At 66.6% G+C, this 19153-nt stretch overlaps 1 protein-coding gene across 1 annotated transcript; it reads left to right on the forward strand.

The window, feature by feature from the left end:
- The first annotated feature begins 6706 nt into the window (after window positions 1–6706).
- Window positions 6707–18125, forward strand: FAM78A (family with sequence similarity 78 member A). The gene is made up of 3 exons (XM_055140308.1): window positions 6707–7025; window positions 7840–8354; window positions 16074–18125. The coding sequence occupies exons 2-3, from the start codon at window positions 8032–8034 to the stop codon at window positions 16600–16602; spliced, it is 852 nt and encodes a 283-aa protein (XP_054996283.1). The 5' UTR covers window positions 6707–7025; window positions 7840–8031; the 3' UTR covers window positions 16603–18125.
- Window positions 18126–19153: the final 1028 nt, after the last annotated feature.

Raw genomic sequence — 19153 nt, forward strand, 5'->3', positions numbered from 1 at the left:
ACCCCTCAAAAGAAGACCGAGAGACCTAATAAACTCTATCAATGCATGTCATATCGACGCAAAATGTGGTTTAAAATATGATCCCGTCACATGCCCTTTAGGAAAAATCTCGCCTTTCCCGCACCATAAAGCTGACCATGTTTCCATGGCAACCCACCCTTTCCGCCAGCTGCCTGGCGTTCGCTGGGTGCCTGGGCTCTGTGTGTGTGTGAGTGTGTGTGTGTGTGTGTGTGTGTGTGTGTGTGTGTGTCTAGCCCCAGCAAGAGTCCAGCCAGCGGGGAGGGCGTCTGCCTTGCATAAGGCTGACCTGACACGGGTTCGATCCCTGGCGTCCCATAGGGTCCTCCGAGCACTGCCAGGAGTGATTTCTGAGTACAGGGCCAAGAGGAAGCCCTGAGTATCGCCGAGTGTGACCTCAAAAGCAAAAAAAAAAAAGAAAAAGAAAACTCAACTTCTGGATGGTCTTACATCCCCCCCCCCCCGAGGGGACTTCTGGCTGGACTCATAAGGCCCCGGGTCCCGGGGTTTGGATACACCGGAGACCCAGCAGCCACCGGAGTCTCCCGTGGCTAGTGCCCAGGAGGGCAGGTCGCGTTTGCACCCCCTTCTTGCTGCAGGCCCTAGTTCTGGGGGCGCGACCGTGGGACCACACCACGGGTCCCCTGCCCGCCCTCCGCCGTGTCTCAGGCAGGAAACCTTGGGGGGTCTGCGGCAGACAGACGCGGGGATTCGGGGTGCTGGGGGCACACCAGCTCACGTCTGCCCAGCCCCTGCGGCCCACCTAATCTCTGACCTGGCAGTGCCAGCGGCTGGAGGGGTGAAGCAGTGAGAGGTCAGGGTCCAGGGTGGGGAGATTCAGCCTGATGGGAAGGTTGCTCACGGCCCTGCTGGAGGCGGGGACAGGGAAGTGTCTGCAGGCAGCTGGGCACCTGGCTGGTGTCTTCTCCCTGCTGCCCTCCCTCCTCCCTCCCCGTCTTTCTTCCTTCCCTTCTTTTTTTTTTTTTTTTTTTTTTTGCTTTATGGTGATGCTCAGGGGTTACTCCTGGCTCTACACTCAGGAAGTACTCCTGGAAGTTTTGGGGGGACCATATGGGATGCCGGGGATTGAACCTGTGCAAGGCAAATGCCCTCCCCACTGTACTATCGCTCCGGCCCTGTCGTGCTTTCTTTTTCTTTCTTCTTTCTTTCTTTCTTTCTTTCTTTCTTTCTTTCTTTCTTTCTTTCTTTCTTTCTTTCTTTCTTTCTTTCTTTCATCTTCTTTTATTTCTCTTTCTTTTCTTTCTCTTTTTTTTTTTTTTGGCTTTTTTGGTCACCTGGTGATGCTCAGGGGTTACTCCTGGCTCTGCACTCAGGAATCACTCCTGATGGTGCTCAGGGGACCATATGGGATGCTGGAAATGGAACCCGAGTTGGCCATGTGCAAGGCAAATGCCCTACCCGCTATTGCTCTAGCCCGCTTTCTTTCTTTCTTTCTTTCTTTCTTTCTTTCTTTCTTTCTTTCTTTCTTTCTTTCTTTCTTTCTTTCTTTCTTTCTTTCTTTCTTTCTTTCTTTCTTTCTTTCTTTCTTTCTTTCTTTCTTTCTTTCTTTCTTTCTTTCTTTCTCTCTTCCTTTCCTTTTTTTTTCCCTTTTTGGGTCACACCCAGTGATGCACAGGGGTTGCTCCTGGCTCTGTGCTTAGGAATTACTCCTGGCGGTGCTCAGGGGACCACATGGGATGCTGGGAATCGAACCCGGGTCAGCCACATGCAAGGCAAACACCCTACCCGCTGTGCTATTGCTCCAGCCCCTCTGTTTTCTTTTCTTCTTTCTTCTTACCACAATCAGGAGCACTCTTAGTGATGCTCATATGTGGTTCTCATGTGTGGTGTCAGGCATCAAACCCAGCTCAGCCAATTGCAAGCTCCCTACCCACTGCACTATCTTCCTGGCCCCCATGATTGTCAACATCCAAGACAGGTTTGGCCACATGTACCTTCAGTGTCCCTGGCCCGATGCTTGCTCCGGGCCACCCTGGGGGCCAAGCACAGGTGCCCGAACCCCTGACACTGTAGCCACTCCACAACCAGGCTCATGGCCCCCACAGCCCTCAGGAGGACCCCGAGGCAGAGGCCGCCGGGGGTCCAAGGAGGTCCTCGGCTTTCCGTGGACTTAGAAGCAGCGGGCACTGACCTAGCCCGTGTCTCCTGCCTGTGACTGTCCCGCTGACCAGGCAGGGCGGTGGTCAGTGCCACAGAGATGGGGTGCGAACAGGTGCCCGAGGGCAAGAGCGGCCCCAGGAAGTGCCCGCTGGAGGGTGGGGCACCTTCTGCAGCCTAGACTGCTCCAGGACCAAGCGCCCAGCCCGAGCCTGACCGTCCAGAGAAGCTGCTATGGGGCCCCTCCCCCGCGCGCTCTCCAGGATCGGGTTCCCAGGTCGCGTTTCTGAGCGGCTCCGGGGTTATTTCGGTCAGAAACCTGATCCTTCGCGGGTTTATTTTAGCACCTTGGAGAACTCCCAGTGACCCGCCCAGCAGGCAGAAGCCTCCTTCCCCGCCGGGCGGGCGTGGTGGGGTGGGGGGTGGGGGGCTTGCTGCACCCACCCCTGTCTCAGGCGAGTGGGCGCCAGGTGTTCGGGGGCCGGGCGGACCCCAGGCTCACAGGCCGCTGTGGGGGAAGGTGGATTGTGCCTCGCAGGGGAGGGGCTGGCGGGGGGGGGGCAGGGGCTCCCTTCAGCTCTGAACAGTTATGGGGCAAGAAATCGCCGGGGGCTCGGGGGCACCCCAAATGGGTAGGCTGCCCCAGTGAGCGCTCGGGAAAGGCCTCTCGCCACCCCAGTGGCCGGGGCCTCCTGGTTAGACCCACCCCGCCCACCCCCCACCCACTACACCCTCCGGCTAGGAGTCATGCACCCCACCCCTGGCAAACCCCCCAAACCCCCGGGGGTACTCTCCTCCCCCCGTGATAGCCAGGCAGGCCAGGACGGACCCCACGACCCCCCCCACACGCCGCACAGCAGCCCCCAGCCCCGGCCCCCCCGCACCAGCCTCCTCCCCCCGCACACTCCCAGCCTCGCCCGATGCCCGGCACCCCGACACCCTGGCACCCCGGCAGCGCACCCCGTCCGGCTCCGTCCTGGACTCTCAAGTCCCCCTCCTCCTCCCGACCTCCCGCGACAGCCATCAGCGATCAATACTGACGCGTAGCCGGCCCAGGGTGGACGCACCCATTTATTATTGATGCTAATTAATATCTCCTGCATCCTTCCCGGGGCGAGCCCTGGACTGGCCTCCTGGGGCCAGTGGGAGGTGAGTGGGGGGGGCATCACCGCTGTTCCTGCTGACCCCGCTTCCCAGGGCAGGGCGAGCCAGAGCCAAGGGCCATGGGGGGGCCCAGGGAGCCCCAGGGAGCCCCGGGGCTGGAGGGGACGGGGCTCGCCTACAGCTTGGAGGTGACATAGCTTGTGCCCTGCCTGCTGCCCGCCCCTCCCAGACAGATGTTCGACATCTGCAGGGCAGGCTGGGGGCCCAGCTCACCCGGCCAGGCTGAGCCCACGCCCCGGCCCCCGCCCCTCGGCCTGGGGGCCCGCAGCCCGGCCGCCCTCTTGCCTCTGGAAGTCCTGCCCAGTCCTGCCCGGGCCCCTTCCCTCCCAGGTGGACACAGCTCGCAGTAGCTCCCGGCCCTGCCGGTCCAGGCAGAAGCCCGTCTCCCAGGCAACGGGATGCTCAGGCTCCGCCCCCTGGGAAATGCCTCTGGGGAGTCCTGCAGGCCCCGCCCAGTGGGCCACAGGACACAGAAGCAAGGGGCACAACGGCCGGGCACCCTGGGGCACGCCTCCCGCCTGTCGCCCCACCTCCTCCCCCTGGTATCAGGAGCCCCCAAAGGTACCAGGTTGCGTCCGGCTCTTTCCACACCTTGGGGCTCTGGCTACAGCTGGGTTGTGTTTTATTTGTTTATTTTTGCCTTTTTTTTTTCTTTGCTTTTTGGGTCACACCTGGCAGTACACAGGGGTTACTCCTGGCTCTGTGCTCAGGAATCACTCCTGGCGGTGCTCGGGGGACCATATGAGACGCTGGGAATCAAACCCAGGTCAGCTGCATGCAAGGCAAACATCCTACCCACTGTGCTATTGCTCCAGCCCTTTATTTTTGGTTTTTGTGTCACACCAAGCAATGCACAGGGGTTACTCCTGGCTCTGCACTCAGGAATTACCCCTGGCGGTGCTGGGGGACCCTATGGGATGCTGGGAATCGAACCTGGGTTGGCCTCGGGCAAGGCAAACACCCTCCCCGCTGTGCTGTAGCACCAGCCCCGTGTCTTATTTTTTAAAAAGTTCCTTTTCCCTTTGGGGGTCACAACTGGTGGTGCTCAGGGGATGCTCCCAGTAACTCATGGGGGTTATCCCCGTGGTGCTGGCTGTGAGTCCCCGCGCTTGCACTCTCTCCTTGGGGGCACTCGGCGCCTCCTCAGCCTCTCTGAGCCGTGGTGCAGGGGCTGTGTGCCCACGGATGCTGCTTCGAGCCCCCTGCTGACCCCAAGGTCACCACCTCCATGCACTTGGGCACTGTGCCCCAAGTCCACCGCCTCCCCAACGCGGGCGGCTCCTCAGCAGGCAGGCGTGGGGGACGCCTCCCCCAGAGGGTCCTTGTTCTGCTGTGATTTCTGGGTGCCTCAAGCCTGCATGGAGGGCTGTGAGGGCCCTGGGGGTACCCCAACCCCACAGTGCCACAAGGGGCCGGCCCAGGGCTGGGGAGCCAGCAGGGGGAGCCCCAGGGGTGCCGGGAGAGCTCCCGATCCTCACCTTCTTCTGGTCCCTGGGAGCTGCCCCCAGCTCTCTCCCCCCGGAGGACCCCGCTCCCACTGGGAGCAGACGGAGCTGAGGTCTGGGGACAGCAGGCCTGGGCCTCTCGGGGGCACTTACATCGGGCTCGGAGCGCCTGGCCCATGGAGAGGGCAGTTTGGGGCCCCCTGAAGCCCGAGGGTCAGCTCGGGGGTGCAGCTGTGCGGTGGGGCACCTGAGCACTCCAGGCGGAGCCTGCTCTGGGGGTGAGGGGGCCGGGGGCAGAGAACCCTAAGTTATGAACGCCCCCAAGAAACTAGAGTTTGATTCTCTGTTGCTGACCAAAGCGGCCCCGGGGTCCCCGAACCTCTGGGCCCGGCAGCTCCACGCCCCCAGGCCATGTCTGTCCGGGGTGCCGGAGTCTGAGGGAGGGACCCCGGTTCCCTGAGCGCCTCAGGGGTTAGGCCCGGGAAGGTGTGTTTGGGGTGGAGACCCGTGCCCAGCAGTGCGCAGGCTCACTCGGGCCCTGTGCTTAGGGGCACTGCCCGTGGGTGCCCGGGGACCCTACGCAGGGTGGGTGGCTCTGCCTTGTGTGTGTGCGTGTGTGTGCGCATGCGTGTGCACGCGCACTGGGCCACAGCCTTCTGCTGGGCTTGCTCTCTCTCTTTCTTTCTTTCTTTCTTTCTTTCTCCCTCCCTTCCTTCCCTCCCCCTCCCTTTCTCTTTCTTTCTTTCTTTCTTTCTTTCTTTCTTTCTTTCTTTCTTTCTTTCTTTCTTTCTTTCTTTCTTTCTTTCTTTCTTCCTCCCTTCCCTCTTATTTCTTTCTCTCTCTCTCTCTTTCTTTCTTTCTTTCTTTCTTTCTTTCTTTCTTTCTTTCTTTCTTTCTTTCTTTCTTTCTTTCTTTCTTTTTCTTTCTTTCTTTCTTTCCTTTTCTTTCTTCAATTATGGGCCACACCCGGTGATGCTCTAGGGTTAACTCCTGGCTCTGAACTCAGGGGTCACACCTGCTGGTTCTCGGTGCGCCCTATGGGATGCCGGGGATAAAACCCAGGTTGGCTGCGTGAAGGCAAACGTCCTCCCATCTGTGCTGTGTGTGTGTGCTTTTTTTTTTTTTTTGCTTTTTGGGTCACACCCAGCGATGCTCAGGGGTTACTCCTGGCTCTGCACTCAGGAATTACTCCTGGAGGTGCTTGGGGGACCCTATGGGATGCTGAGGATCGAACCCGGGTCGGCCGCGTGCAAGGCAAAGGCCCTACCTGCTGTGCTGTCGCTCCGGCCCCTGCTGTGTGCTTTCTGATACCACAGAACAAGCGGTAGATGGAGGTGGGGGTGGAGGGGGGTGTGGGGGCAGTCGGGGCGGGGATGGGGGTTGGGGGGGCTGCCGTCCTCACCCTGGGGCCTAGGGCATGCCTGGTTCCCCCTGAGGTCATTCCTCCTCCTGGTGCGATACACCAGGGGGGGTCCTGGGGGGTGGGAACGGAGCCCCTGTGTGGCCCCTCACGGCAGAGCGTCCCTAGAGCCCCCCCAGGAGGGATCTGGGAGCGGCGGCTCTTCTGGAAAGGCCCCTGGGCTCACAGGGCAGGGCAGGGCCCACAGCACGGTGGGGAGGGTGTTGGCCTGGCGCGCAGCTGGCCTGGGTTCGACCCCCGCCCCGCCAGTGACCCCGGAGCTCGGAGCCAGGACTAAGCCCTGAGCACCGCCGGGTGTGGCCCCCGGACAAACCCACAAAAACCCAAACACCGGAGCGCAGAGGACAGGCCCCCCCGCCCCCCCGGACCGAGCCCGAGGCCGAACTACAGTACCCAGAATCCCCGGGGCCGGCCGAGGAGGAAATGTCGTTGGCGCAGGGGGGGGGGGCTCGGCGCCCCCGGCAGCTGCGGCGGGCGCGGGCCGCGGGGGGAGCGGGGGCGGGCGCGAGGGTGGAGAGCGGGGCGGGCGGCGGGGAGGAGGCGGCACCCGCCGCCGCGCCCGCCGCCGGCGAGCCTGCATCCCGCGGGGCGAGCGCGCGCGGGCGCGGGCGGGCGCGGGCGGGCGCGGGGCCGAGTTTCTGCAAAGTTTGACCTGGTTGCCTTTCGGATGCTGCGGCAGCGCGGGCCGGCGCGGGGCTGCGGCGCGGCGCGCTCGCCATGGCCGTGAAATAGGGCGGCGCGCGGGCTGGGGGCGAGCCGGCCCCGAGCGTCCCCGCGCCGCCGCGACCCCCGGCCCGGGGCAGGGGCGCCCCCGGCCGTGCCCGCGCGGGGCCGGGGCGCCGGAGCGGCCCGAGGGGCAGGTGAGTGGCCGGGGGCCCCGCCCGGCCGGGGGCGCGCGCCCAAGTTGCCGGGTCGGCGCGGGGCCGCGGCGGGTGCGGGACCCGGGGGGCTCGGCGCGCGCGGGGGCGGCCCGGCCTGGGGCGCGCGCGGGGGGCCCCCGCTGCGGAGCCCCCGGCCGCGCGGGTGTCAGCGGAGATGTCACGGGCGGCGATTATTCGCTGGTGCGCGCCGCGGTGCGGCCGCCGCTGACGGGGCGGGCTGGGTGGGGGGCGCCGCCTCCGGGGAGACCGCCCAGAGCCGCGCGCCCGGCCCCGCAGCCCGCGCCCCCCGCAGCAAAGTTGCGCTCAACTTCGGGCGGGCCGTGACCGCGCCGCGTCCCTCCCGCCTCCCACCGGGTCCTCGTGGCCGCCGCGACAGCGGCCGGGGGACGCAGCGCGCCCGCCAGTGGGCGCCGTCGGGGACCCGCAACGCCGCGCTCCCCCGGGACCCCGCGGGCGGCCCGCGCCGGGCTCGCGGCCCCGGGCAGCGGCGGGTGGGCACCGGACCCTGCGCCCCCCGGGCGGGAGCCTCGCGCCCGTTGACTGCGCCGGGCGCGGGGCCGGGGCGCAGCGGCGGGTGCCCGCAGCGAGGTGGCGGCCCCGCGCGCCGCACCGGGCGCCCCCGACTGCCGCGTGCCGGGACCCCCGCGGACCCCCGCGGACCCCCGGGCTGCAGCCAGCGGCTCCCAGCTGCGGTCCCCGAGCGGCGCGCAGCAGGCACGGAGCGGCGGGACGTCGGCGAACATGATCCTCCACTGACCTCCAAACTTTTGCCTTTTTTTTTTTAAACCCAAAGAATATCGGTGATTTTTAGCCACTGCGAGCGGCCGCGGAGAACAGCCCGGGCTCCGGGGATGCAGCGGCGGAACCCTTATTTCTGAGCAGGCCCGCTGCGCCCAGAGCCGCCGCCTCCGTCCCGCCCTCCAGGCCCGAGCGAGCGAGCGAGCGGAGCCCCGCGGCGCTGGGTCCCGCAGCCTCCACCCTGTCAATGCCCAGTCTGCCCTGGGACTGGGGCCCGTCGCTGGAGATCAGAGCCGTGCTGCTGGCCATGGGCTGTATCCAGAGCATCGGGGACAAGGCCAGGGTCTTCCGGGAGGGCATCACCGTGACGGATGTGAAGGCGTCCATCGACCCCGTCCCCACCAGCATCGACGAATCCTCCAGCGTGGTGCTCCGCTACCGGACTCCCCACTTCCGGGCCTCGGCCCAGGTCGTCATGCCGCCCATCCCCAGGAAGGAGACGTGGGTCGTGGGCTGGATCCAGGCCTGCAGCCACATGGAGTTCTACAACCACTATGGGGACCAGGGCATGTGAGTACGGCTCGGGAGGGGCCTTCCGGCAGGGGCTCCCACCGCCCGACCCTCCTTCCCGCTCTGCCTCTGGGCCCCGGGCCCCGAGGGCTGTGCTGCCCCCCCTTGCTGTGCCCGGGGCCACCACACACACCTGGTGGGCACGGCACGTTGCAGAGACCCCGGGGGTGCCCAAAGTTGTTGGCGTCCCGCTTGTGCTGGGTCTGGACTGTCTCTGGCATTTGGGGCGTACCGCGGGGGGGAGGGGCGCGTGCAGGGTGCTTTGGGAGCCAGGGCCACGCGCCGTGGCCGCCCCCACCAGCCCGGGTGGGCCTGGCCCAGGAGATCCCACAGGCCTCCCTCCGGAATGTTCCTGGGTCACATCGAGGTTTCCGTGATGGAGCCTGGAACTCTGGGCGGTTCCCGCCAGGTCTCCTGGCCCTAGAGGTGGCCCCTGGAGGGGTGACGCGGCCAGTGTGGTCAGCCCCAGCCCAGCCAGCAGCGGGGACGGGGGTGGAGGGTTGGAGCGGCTGGAGGCCCCAGTTCTTCCAGCGCCCCCTGAGGCTGGTTCGGGCGAGCCCCCAACACCCCCCTCACTTCCTGCTTCCGGGGCTGCCTGAGAGGCCCCCGAGGGCTGCAGAATGGGGTCACCGTGCCCAGAGTGCCTGCCCACGGGGACACCCCCACTCCCAGCCTGGCTGCTGCCCGCCTGGGTCCAGCCGCGTGGGCGTGCATCCTTCCGTGCGGGGAGAGCCGGGACCCTCCGTTGGCGGGGGCAGCGGCTCCCCCCGGAGCAGGGCAGAGGAGACGGTCGGTGGGCACCTGCATGGGTGCGGGGGGGCCGGAAGCTGGGGGCACACCCGTGGGGGCACCGCGCTGGCTGAGGTGACGGGAACGGTGCGGATGGCACAGGCCTGGCTGCAGCTCCACGTCCCCCCGGGCCGGGGCCTGCCGGGGCATCCGAGGCCCCCAGACGACCTTTCCTCTCCGTTCCTGGTGGGAGGAAGCGCCGAGCTCCACGGCCACCGGCGAGCGGGGCTGGCGCGAGGCCAGGCGCTGCCACCGGCCGGACATCGCTGTGGCCACTCTGACCCGCTGCCCCCTCGCTCGCACCCTGGGGCTTCCTGGGAGGATCCGGGGCTGGCGCGGTGCCAGGACCTCGGGCCCGCGAGCCAAGGGCCGAGGTGAGACTGGACGCGGCCCGGCGTGTGGGGCAGGAGGGGAAACTGCAGCCTCGGCCGGCGCGCCGCTTCCTCCTCTGCCGGGACCCACTTCCGGGCGCTGCGGAGGGGGCGGGCGCCCTCAGGCTGCCCCCAGGCCTTGGAGCCGCTTCCCTTCCCTTGCTCTTCGTCCCCTCCAGGAAGAGGCCCCTCTTCCTGCTCTCCCTGGGGGCGGGGGGGGGGCAGGGGAGGGTCTGCGGGCAGCTGCCCCGAGGGAGGGTCGAGGTTTGGGAGCAGCTGGGGGTGTGGGATGCAAGCAGGGGGGGGGGGGGTCTGGGGAGAGGGTCAGAGGTCAGAGATCTCGGGGAAGTGTTCAAGGCCTGAGAGAGGGTCAGAGGTCACCGAGGGCCAGGGCTGCAGGGGTGAGTCACCGGCCCCCGAAGGGCGTGGGGCAGTGCCGGCTCCCAGCGCCCCGGGAGTGGGTGGGAGCACTAGAGAGGCTGCCTGCCCGGCACCCCCGGGCCCGAGACCTTGTCACTTGGTGTGACCCCAGGATCCCGCCCCACCCCCAGGGCAGGCTTTTCCAGTCCTTGCGCCCCCTTTGCAGGGCACGTGGGCCCAGGGCCGGGCCTCGGGCCTCTCGGGGGCAGAGGGGCCGTGAGGTGCCAGTTCAGACGCAGGGTGTGGGGTCCGCTGGGCATCGCGGGGCCACTCAAGCCACGCCCTAGTTCTTTGTCCACGTTTCCATTTGCTCGGAGGCGCCCGTGCCTGTTCTGGGGGCGGCTCCTGGGTCGGGGGCCGCGGGGTGCAGTGCCAAGCGCCTGCCAGCCGCGTGGACGTCCCACGCCGCCCTCACTCCCGGCCTGTTCTGTTTTTTTTTTTTTTTTTTTTTTTTGCTTTTTGGGTCACACCCGGCAATGCACAGGGGTCATTCCTGGCTCATGCACTCAGGAATTACCCCTGGTGGTGCTTAGGGGACCCTATGGGATGCTGGGATTCGAACCCGGGTTAGCTGTGTGCAAGGCAAACGCCCTCCCCGCTGTGCTATCGCTCCAGCCCCTGTTCTGTTTTTTTTGTTCTGTTCTGTTTTCTGGGCCAGCCCAGGGCTGACCCCCAGCTCTGCACTCGGGGGTCCCCATGTGGTGCCGGGGATCAGACCCGGGTCGGCCGTGGGTAAGACGAGAGCTTTGCCTGCTCTGCCCTCCCTCCAGCACTTCTGATATTTTTGTTTTTGTTCTTGGGCCACACGTGGCGAGGCTCAGGGGTCACTCCTGGCTCTGTGCTCAGGAATTACTCCTGGCAGTGCTCCAGGTTCTGCATGGGATGCGGGGGGTTGAGCCCGGGTGGGTCTCGATGCGTGGCGGGCGCCCTACCCACTGTGCTATCACTCTGGCCCCCAGCTCTTCTGGGGGCCACACCTGGCAGTGCTCAGGGCTGAATCCTGGCTCTGTGCTCAGGGCTGGCTCCTGGCTCTGTGCTCAGGGCTGGCTCCTGGCGGTGCTCTGGGGATCATATGGGATTGAACCCGGGTCAGCCGCGTGCAGTCAGGTGCCCTCTCTGGTGTACTATTGCTCTGCCGCAGGCGGAGGTATAGAGAGGAGTGGGAGGCCGGAGGGGGCGGGCGGGAGGGGCGAGGGCGCAGCCGTTGTGCAGAGCAGATGCCAGTTTCTGGGGCACCGTGCGAGGAGCCGCCCGGCCGACTGCCCTGGGGGGGTGCGGCCACCCCTGGCTGAGAACCGCTGGGCAGATGGCTCGGAGGGTCTGACCTCCCCGAACGCCGCTGGTCCCGCGGCCAGGCGGTGCGGCTCTGAGGGCCGTGGGCTTGGATTAAAATATTAATCCCTGATGCTTAGTCCAGATCCCGAATATCCCCAGCACGACTCCGGTCCGAGATTGTCCCTGGGAGGGGGCCCGCCCGCAGGGCCCTTTGGTCCGGGCCCCCCCTGTGGGCCACATAGCCAGCCCCGCGCCCTGTCTGTGGTTGTCCCCGCTCCCCTGCCCCAGGGACAGGGACAGCAGCTTGTCACCGGCGTGGGGGACGTTTCGCGTGTCCCCAGCTCACCTCTGCGAGGGCCCGGGAACCAGGACAAGGCCACTCTGGGGCTCGGGGGTGGGCTGCTGACGCAGGCAGGTGTGACCCCAGCCCCTCTGTGGTCTTGAGCCCTGCCTGGGGGATCCCTGAGCACCCCCCCCCGGGGGTGGCCCTGAAACTAAAATCCAAAAGTCTAAAAAGGAAGCGGAGAGAGAGGCCTCGAGAGCCCCCGCTCATGGCACGGGCTCCGCCCTGGGCCTCAGTGTCCCCTCCGTGAAAGGGGGCCGAGGCTGAGGGTCTGTCCCCGCAAGCTCACTGTGGGCTGCAGGGGGGAGTCAAGACCCCTCGCTGTGGCCACCTCCTCCCGGCGTGTCCGTGCTGCGGCGTGGGGGTCACCCTGGGTGGGCTGTGCTGTCACAGCAGGCCGGGCCGGGGTGTAGGCACCAGCCCCAGGGACACCACCTCCACGCTGGCCTCCGCTAGGGAGCCGCTGGCCGGGGAGGCAGGTGACTCCCGAGGGCCCGGGAACAGGCCGGGGACCACGTGGCTGCTTCCTGTGCCGGCCGCGTCCACGCAGAACAATTGAGGAGTAGCTTCCTGTCCCTTCCTGTCCCGATGCTGGGCCCCGGGGGTGGCCGCGGGAAGGGGTGAGGAAGTGAGGGCGGGCAGCCTCACCACAGCCCCTCCCGCAGCCGCAGCCGCCTTCCACCATCCGCCTTCCAGGGCCCAGACAAAAGGTGGAAGGCGCGGCCGGAGCCAGGGAAGCGGGCAGCGGGCGTGAGTCTCGGGAACCGTTTCCTCGCGCTCTGGCTGGGGAGGGGCAGAGGTCAGCGGTGCAGGGCAGGGCCTGGCCGGGAGGGGGTTTGGCCGGTGCTGGCCTCAGTGTGGGGGACGCTTGCCCCGCCACGTGGCGTGTGGCCACTGGGCATTCCCGACGCGGTGCCCGGCACACCAGGCCCGCAGAGGGCGGAGGGAAGAAACGAAGGGAGGGGGCAGAGCGAGGGTTGAGGGATGACAGGCTGGGCCTCAGCGGGGGCTGCCCCTTGTCTGCCCGGGACGTGTTCTCCTGGCCGGGGCAGCAGGTGCGCGCCAGGCCACGGCCACACGCAGGCCCCCTGTGGCGTGTTTCTCCAAGAGTCACGAGTCCACAGTGCGAGAGACGACCTGCGCGGTGCCGGAGACGCTCTCAGCCAGCACCTGGGGCTTCTCTGCGCCGCGGCGGGGCCGGGGGGCCCTGCTCTGCCCCTCAAACCCGCCTCGCGGCTGCTGCAGAGACAGAACAGACGCCGCAGCGCTGCTTTCTTGGCCGGGCCTTGCGGCCGGGGTGCAGAGGGCGGAAGAGGGGTCACCGGAAGCCAAGTGGTTGGTTGTTTGGCCAGGAGGGGACACCACCAGCCCCTCCCTGAGGCTTTGTGACTCACGTGTGGGTTGGGGCCACTGGGGCATGGGGCATGGACTGGGACCCTGACCCCGGCTCTTCTCTTGCCTTTTTTATTTTTTTTCTTTTGAGGGGTCACACCCAGCGACTCGCAGGGGACACTCCTGGCTCTGCACTCAGGAATCACTCCTGGTAGGGCTCGGGGGACCGTGCGGGATGCCGGGGATTGAACCCAGCTGCTTGCAAGGCAGACGCCTCCCCGCCGTCCCTTCCGCCCAATACCTGATGTGCGCGGGGCTTTTTGGTTTTGTTTTTGTTTTTGGGTCACACCAGCAGTGCTCAGGGCTTACTCGTGGCTCTGCACTCAGGGATCACTCCTGGCAGTGCTCAGGGATGCCGGGGATCGAACCCGGGTTGGCTGCATGCAAGGCAAATACCCTCCCCACGCTGCTGTCGCTCTGGCCTCTTGTGTTATGTAAAAGGAAAGGATTTTCCAGAATCCCAACTTTCTGTGAAATCTAAGTGGGAAGGTCTAAACCTGGAGCCAGGTGCAGCGTCGACGTGCCAGCTGCCCAGGGGTCGTGGGCGTGTCACGGGGCAGCGGGCGGTGGCGAGAGACCGTCTCAGCCTCCAGCTGACCCGCATGTGCCCGGGCTCCCCCAGGGCTGAGGAATGGCATCTCCTGAGCACGTGCAGGCTGCAGGCCACGTGGCTTTATTTACTCGGTATTTGGGCTGCACCCAGCAGTGCTCAGGGCTGACTCCGGCCCTGTGCTCTGGGAGCACTCCTGGCGGGGCTCGGGGGACCGTATATGGTTGCGGGATTGGAACTGGCCCGGCCGTGTGTGTAGCAAGTGGTTGACCCAGTGCACCCGACCCCCAGGGAAGCATCGTTTCCCGGTGCCAGGGAAGCACCTGTGTTACCTGGTACCTCGTACCTGCCCTCTTATGGGCTTTGGGGGGCACAGCTGGTGAGGCTTGGGTTGCTCCTGGCTCAGGAGTCACTCCTGGTGGTGCTCAGGGCTGCTGGGGGTGGGGCCTGGGCCGGCCACCTGCAAGGCACAGGCCCTCCCGCTGCACAGTCCCCCAGCCCCGCTCACACAGAGCCTTAAGGAAAACCCAGCAGGGGGCTGGAGTGACAGCACAGCAGGGAGGACATTTGCCTTGCACGCGGCCGACCCGGGTTCGATTCCCAGCATCCCATAGGGTCCCCTGAGCACCGCCAGGAGTGATTCCTGAGTGCAGAGCCAGGAGGAACCCCTGAGCATCGCCGGGTGTGACCCAAAGAGAAAAAAAAGGAAAAAAAAACCCAGCGGAGGGTCTGGGGCCATTCTGCAGTGGGGGGAGCTGGCCTTGCACGCGGCCGACCCAGGTTCGATCCCCCGCATCCCATATGGAACCCCAGTGCCTCTGGGAGTAACTCGAGGGCGGAGCCGGGAGTAAGCCCAGAGCACTGCCAGGAAAAAGAAAGAAAAACTCAGTGGAGTGAGGTTTTACACTAAGGGCAGGGGCGGGTGGTGGACGCTGGCGTGTGGGTGACGCTGTGAGGGTGCTGATGTGCACCCTTGGGGTTGTTGGGGGCCCAGCCTCCGGCCTGCTACTCTGCTTCCGGGCCCTCGAGGGCGGGGGAAGTATGGGTGGGCTTGGGCTGAGCCCTTCCCTGAGGACCGCCCCCCTCCTCTCCCCATCTTGAAACCCTTGCCTGGGAGCAGACGGCCTCGGCTTTGGGCCACGCAGGGACCCACGTCCTGTGGCTGGTCATGCCCCGAAGGCCAGTGAACAGTGTGGGCGGAGCCTTCGGGGGCCGAGAAGGCGGCAGGCGCAGTGGAGCCTGGGGCCATGGGTGTGTGTCTGAGCCTGGCAGAGGGTCTCACACCAGTGATGTGGCCAAAGACCTGTGTGTGTGTGTGTGTGTGTGTGTGTGTGTGTGTGTGTGTGTGTGTGTGTGTGTCTGTCTGTCCCCACTAAGGCAGCCTGGAACCTGGCAGAGGGTCTCACAGCAGGACAAAGCCAGGGGAGCATTTTCCCAGAGGTGGGGGGCCATCCCACGGGGGCCCCGCAGTCCTGCTCTGCAGACATGCACAAGCTCTGCACAGACACACACGCTCAGCCAGCGCACACGCTCCGCACACACACATGCTCCGCAGACACACATGCTCTGCAGACATACACACATGCCTCAGACATGCACATGCTCTGCACACACACACATGCTCCACACACACACATGCCTCAGACATGCACACGCTCCGCAGACACGCATGTGCCTGGCAGGCATGCAGTCCTGGAGTCAGATAAAGAAGTGGGGGGCGCAGGGAGGAGAGGAAAGGGCCCCCCATCCCCCCTCCTCTGAGTTGCTGCCTTAGCCCGGGGCGGGGGAGGCTGGACCCCTTCTCAGGTGAGCCTGAGACATGGCCGGGGCGTGCCGGAAGCCCTCAGCGGGGTGCTCGGGCCCTGGAGGCCCCGGGAGCAGGGCCCACTCACCTGTCTCCCACCCGCACACTGGTGCCCCCACAGCGGGGAGGGCACGGGGAGGGCGCCCCATTCCTGCCCTCGGGCACGTGCACTGGGGACCCGGCGGATCAAAACTGGGAGTTGAGGGTCAGAGCAATGGTACAGCGGGTAGGGCATCTGTCTTGCAGGTGGCCGACTGGGGTTCGAGCCCCGGCATCCCGTAGGGTCCCCCGAGCACCGCCAGGAGTGAGCCCTACGCGCAGAGGCAGGAGTAACCCCTGAGCACTAACGGGTGTGGTCCCCCCCCCCGAAACAAGCAAAATAAAGCGCGAGGAAAGTGGCGTTGGATTGATGTAGCGAGAGGGCCGGAGCCATAGCACAGCGGGGAGGGCGATTGCCCTGCACGCGGCCGACCTGGGTTTGATCCCCGACATCCCATAGGGTCCCCCGAGCACCGCCAGGAGCAACCCCTGAGCATCGCTGGGTGTGGCCCCCAAAGCAAAATAAATAAATAAATAAACTTTTAAACGGGTGCCTAAGAGGAAAAGTGGAAACAGGAGCAGAAAGTAAACGAAACGGGGGCGGAGATGAAGGGGCCAGTGGCCGCGGCTCCCCAGGGAGTCCCTGCTGGGGGCACCCACAGGACACTGGGGGGGGCCGTGGGGACGCAGAAGAGCTTTCCGGGGTGGCTGAGTGCAGGTGGCCCTCCGCCCGCAGGTCCAGCTGGGAGCTCCCGGACCTGCAGGAGGGCAGGATCGAGGCCATCAGCGACTCGGACGGCGTGAACTACCCCTGGTACGGCAACACCACAGAGACGTGCACCATCGTGGGCCCCACCCGGAGGGACTCCAAGTTCATCATCAGCATGAACGACAACTTCTACCCCAGCGTCACGTGGGCCGTGCCCGTCAGCGAGAGCAACGTGGCCCGGCTGACCAAGATCTACCGCAACCAGAGCTTCACCACGTGGCTGGTGGCCACCAACACGGCCACCAACGACATGCTGGTCCTTCAGACGCTGCACTGGCGCATGCAGCTCAACATCGAGGTGAACCCGAGCCGGCCCCTGGGCCAGCGCGCGCGCCTGCGGGAGCCCATCGCCCAGGACCAGCCCAAGATCCTGAGCACCAACGAGCCCATCCCGCCCAGCGCGCTGGTCAAGCCCAACGCCAACGACGCGCAGGTCCTCATGTGGCGGCCCAAGTACGGGCAGCCCATGGTGGTGATCCCGCCCAAGCACCGGTGACGCCGCGCGCCCCCCGGACCCCAGCCCTCCGGCCGAACACAACCATTCTACCTGGCGTGGGCCGCGAGAGCCCCCCGCCCCGCCCCCGCAGCGCCCCGCGCCCCGCCCCTGCCCGCGCCCCCGGAACAACGGCTTTTCCACCCCTGGTTGTTGGTTCCGAGCCCCTCCCTCACGCGGCCTTAGTAACTCGCTTTGCCAAACTTCTGCCTTAAGCCGGATTTCAAGGAGGAACCACCCACCCGCCCGGACAGAGGGACAGGCCAGCTGGGCCCCCCTCCCCCGGCCCTGCCCGCCGTCGCCGCAGGGATGGGGCTGGGGGAGCCGGTCCGGCTGGGGAGGTGCTGGGTCCCCCCCAAACCAGCCGCTTTAGTCTCAGCTGTGAGTCCAGACTCGGACGCGCCCTCTCTCGCTTTGACACGGCCCCCCCGCCCCGCGCCCCCTCCCCACGAGAAGGGCTGAGCTCCGGCAGGGGCACCTCCGCCAGGGAGCCCCCTCCCCAGCAGCCTTAACTTGCCTGGGTGGGCCTGGGGGCTGGGGGTCCGGACCGCCTGCCTGCGTGCACCTGCCGGCCCGCGTGGGCTGGCGGGGGTTACAGGGCAGCCGCCGCCGGAAGTGAGGGTCGGGGGCTGGCCCCCAGAGGAGGCCTTGTTGGAGACCCCCGCCCCGCCCCGTACTCGCCTCCAGGGACAGATCTCCGAGGCCCGGAGCGGGGCCGGGGGCCGGGGGCGCCCAGCTTTGCCACCTGGAGCTTTAAGGGACCCCCTGCCCGTGTCCGCCCCCTGCTCGCCCCCGGAACCGCTGTCCCCCTCAGAAGCCGCGAAGGTGCCCCTGCCCCTCGCTTGTGGGTGGGGGGAGGCGGTCGCGGCTCCTCCCCCCACGTGGTAGTGGACGCCTTAAAGGGTGCTCGGCGCAGCCCCCCTCTGGCCCCCGCCTCATCCTGGGTTCCTGGGTGGGCGCTGGGCCCGAGGCCCCCCATGGGTGCCTGGTGCTTGGGGGAGCCCCTCCGCCTGGCCAGGACACTGCCGGCCCTGGGCGAGTGCCGGGGGCGGGGGGAGCCAGGGGGCCCCACTCCCCCTGGGCTCCCCGGGCGGGGGGTCTTCTCTGCACTCAGGTCTTTCACGCGCTGGAAAAAGGGGGCTCAGGAGGTCAGGGAGATTGGGGCGGGGGTGGCGGTGCTGAAGGACAGACAGTGGGTGACCCTGCGCTCCGGGGGGCAGGCCGGCTTGAGTCCCCCTGGGGACGTGCTGCTCTGACTGCCCCGCCCCCAGGCCGCAGGCCCCGCCCCCAGGCCGCAGGCCCCGCCCCTCCCCGGGCCCCGCCCTCTCCAAGGAACCTGGGGGCTCCCCCGGCTGGGGTCCCCGTCCCTGGCCTGCAGCCTCCAGCAATAAGGACCGCCCCGGCCTGGAAACTACTGTGAAACGAGCCGCCGATCCTACCGCCGGACTCTCGAAAACGTGCAAAACGAATTGTTGATTTTTTAAAAAAGCATTCAGAAAAAGAAATAAAATATAATTTTAAAGTAGGCCTGGCTCGGGACTGGCAGTTTCTGAATGTCGGTTCTCTGGGGGTTGGAGGGCAGCAGCTCCGGGGGCGGGGATGGGCGGAGGGGGAGAGGAAGGGGGGAAGGCGGGGGTGGGGGTGCCTCACTGAGTCCTGGGGATCCCTGGGGCGGCCTCGGGCAACAGCCCTGGCAGAACCTTTCTGGGAAGGCAGGAGGTGGGGCCCTGCGTGGACCCAGGGTTGAGGCCCCTGGTGTGTGTGTGGGGACTGTGAGGCCCCCCTCCCCCGGGAGAGGGTCCCCGGGCGCCCCAGCTGACTTGGCCTGTTTCAGTCCCGGGAGCTCCATCTTGCAGAAGGGCAAACTGAGGGCGCGAGCCAGGCCCCAAGCTCCACCGCGCAAGCCGGGCACAGGGCACCCGGGTCTGTCCCAGGACCCCTCCTCCTGCCTGCGGGCGGGGCACAGGCCACAGGCAGTCCTGGGGGACCCCGGGGCCTCGGGATCCGTTCCTGGGCTGGCCCAACAGTCGCCCACATCCTGTGTGCCGGCCGGGACCGGCAGGAAATTGCATAAGAGGCTGCAGCCCACTGGCTGCCAGGCCCGGGCGGCTCGGGGGGCGCTGGCCAGCAGGAGACCACAGCGGGGCTGGGGTGCGTGTGTGGGTGTGAGCTCGGATCCCGGGACAGGGCTGCGTCTCCAGGCCGGGTTCAGGCCTGAGCAGGCCGGGGCTGGGGGCCGCAGGGTGAGGACGGGGGAAGATGAAGGGAGCACGGAGGAGCAGAGAGGGAGGTTGGTGCGGGGGGGGGGGAGGAGGGTGCAGGGTGGCTCCCTACTGGCACGGTGCCCCCGTGGAAGCCCTCTGGCAGGCTCGGCTGACAGCAGGTTAAATTTAGACGCCCCACACGAGCTGAGACATGCCACACTGGGCGCGGCCGCAGGCCCCGCTGGACACGGGCCCGCTGGGGTCCAGCAAGGAGCTGGCCCAGGTGCTCCCGCAGGGCAGAGCTTCTCTCAGCCTCAGTTTCTCCTGCCTGGGGGCCCAGAGAAGCTGCT

The sequence above is a fragment of the Sorex araneus genome, chromosome 1 (genome assembly GCF_027595985.1).
Source record: "Sorex araneus isolate mSorAra2 chromosome 1, mSorAra2.pri, whole genome shotgun sequence".
Lineage (NCBI taxonomy): Eukaryota > Metazoa > Chordata > Mammalia > Eulipotyphla > Soricidae > Sorex > Sorex araneus.

Excerpts from the sequence above, each read along its gene's own strand:
- FAM78A (XM_055140308.1), top strand. The coding sequence starts at position 8,032 with ATGCCCAGTCTGCCCTGGGACTGGGGCCCGTCGCTGGAGATCAGAGCC. Across the intron at positions 8,355-16,073 it reads CACTATGGGGACCAGGGCAT|GTCCAGCTGGGAGCTCCCGG; the intron begins GTGAGTACGGCT and ends CTCCGCCCGCAG.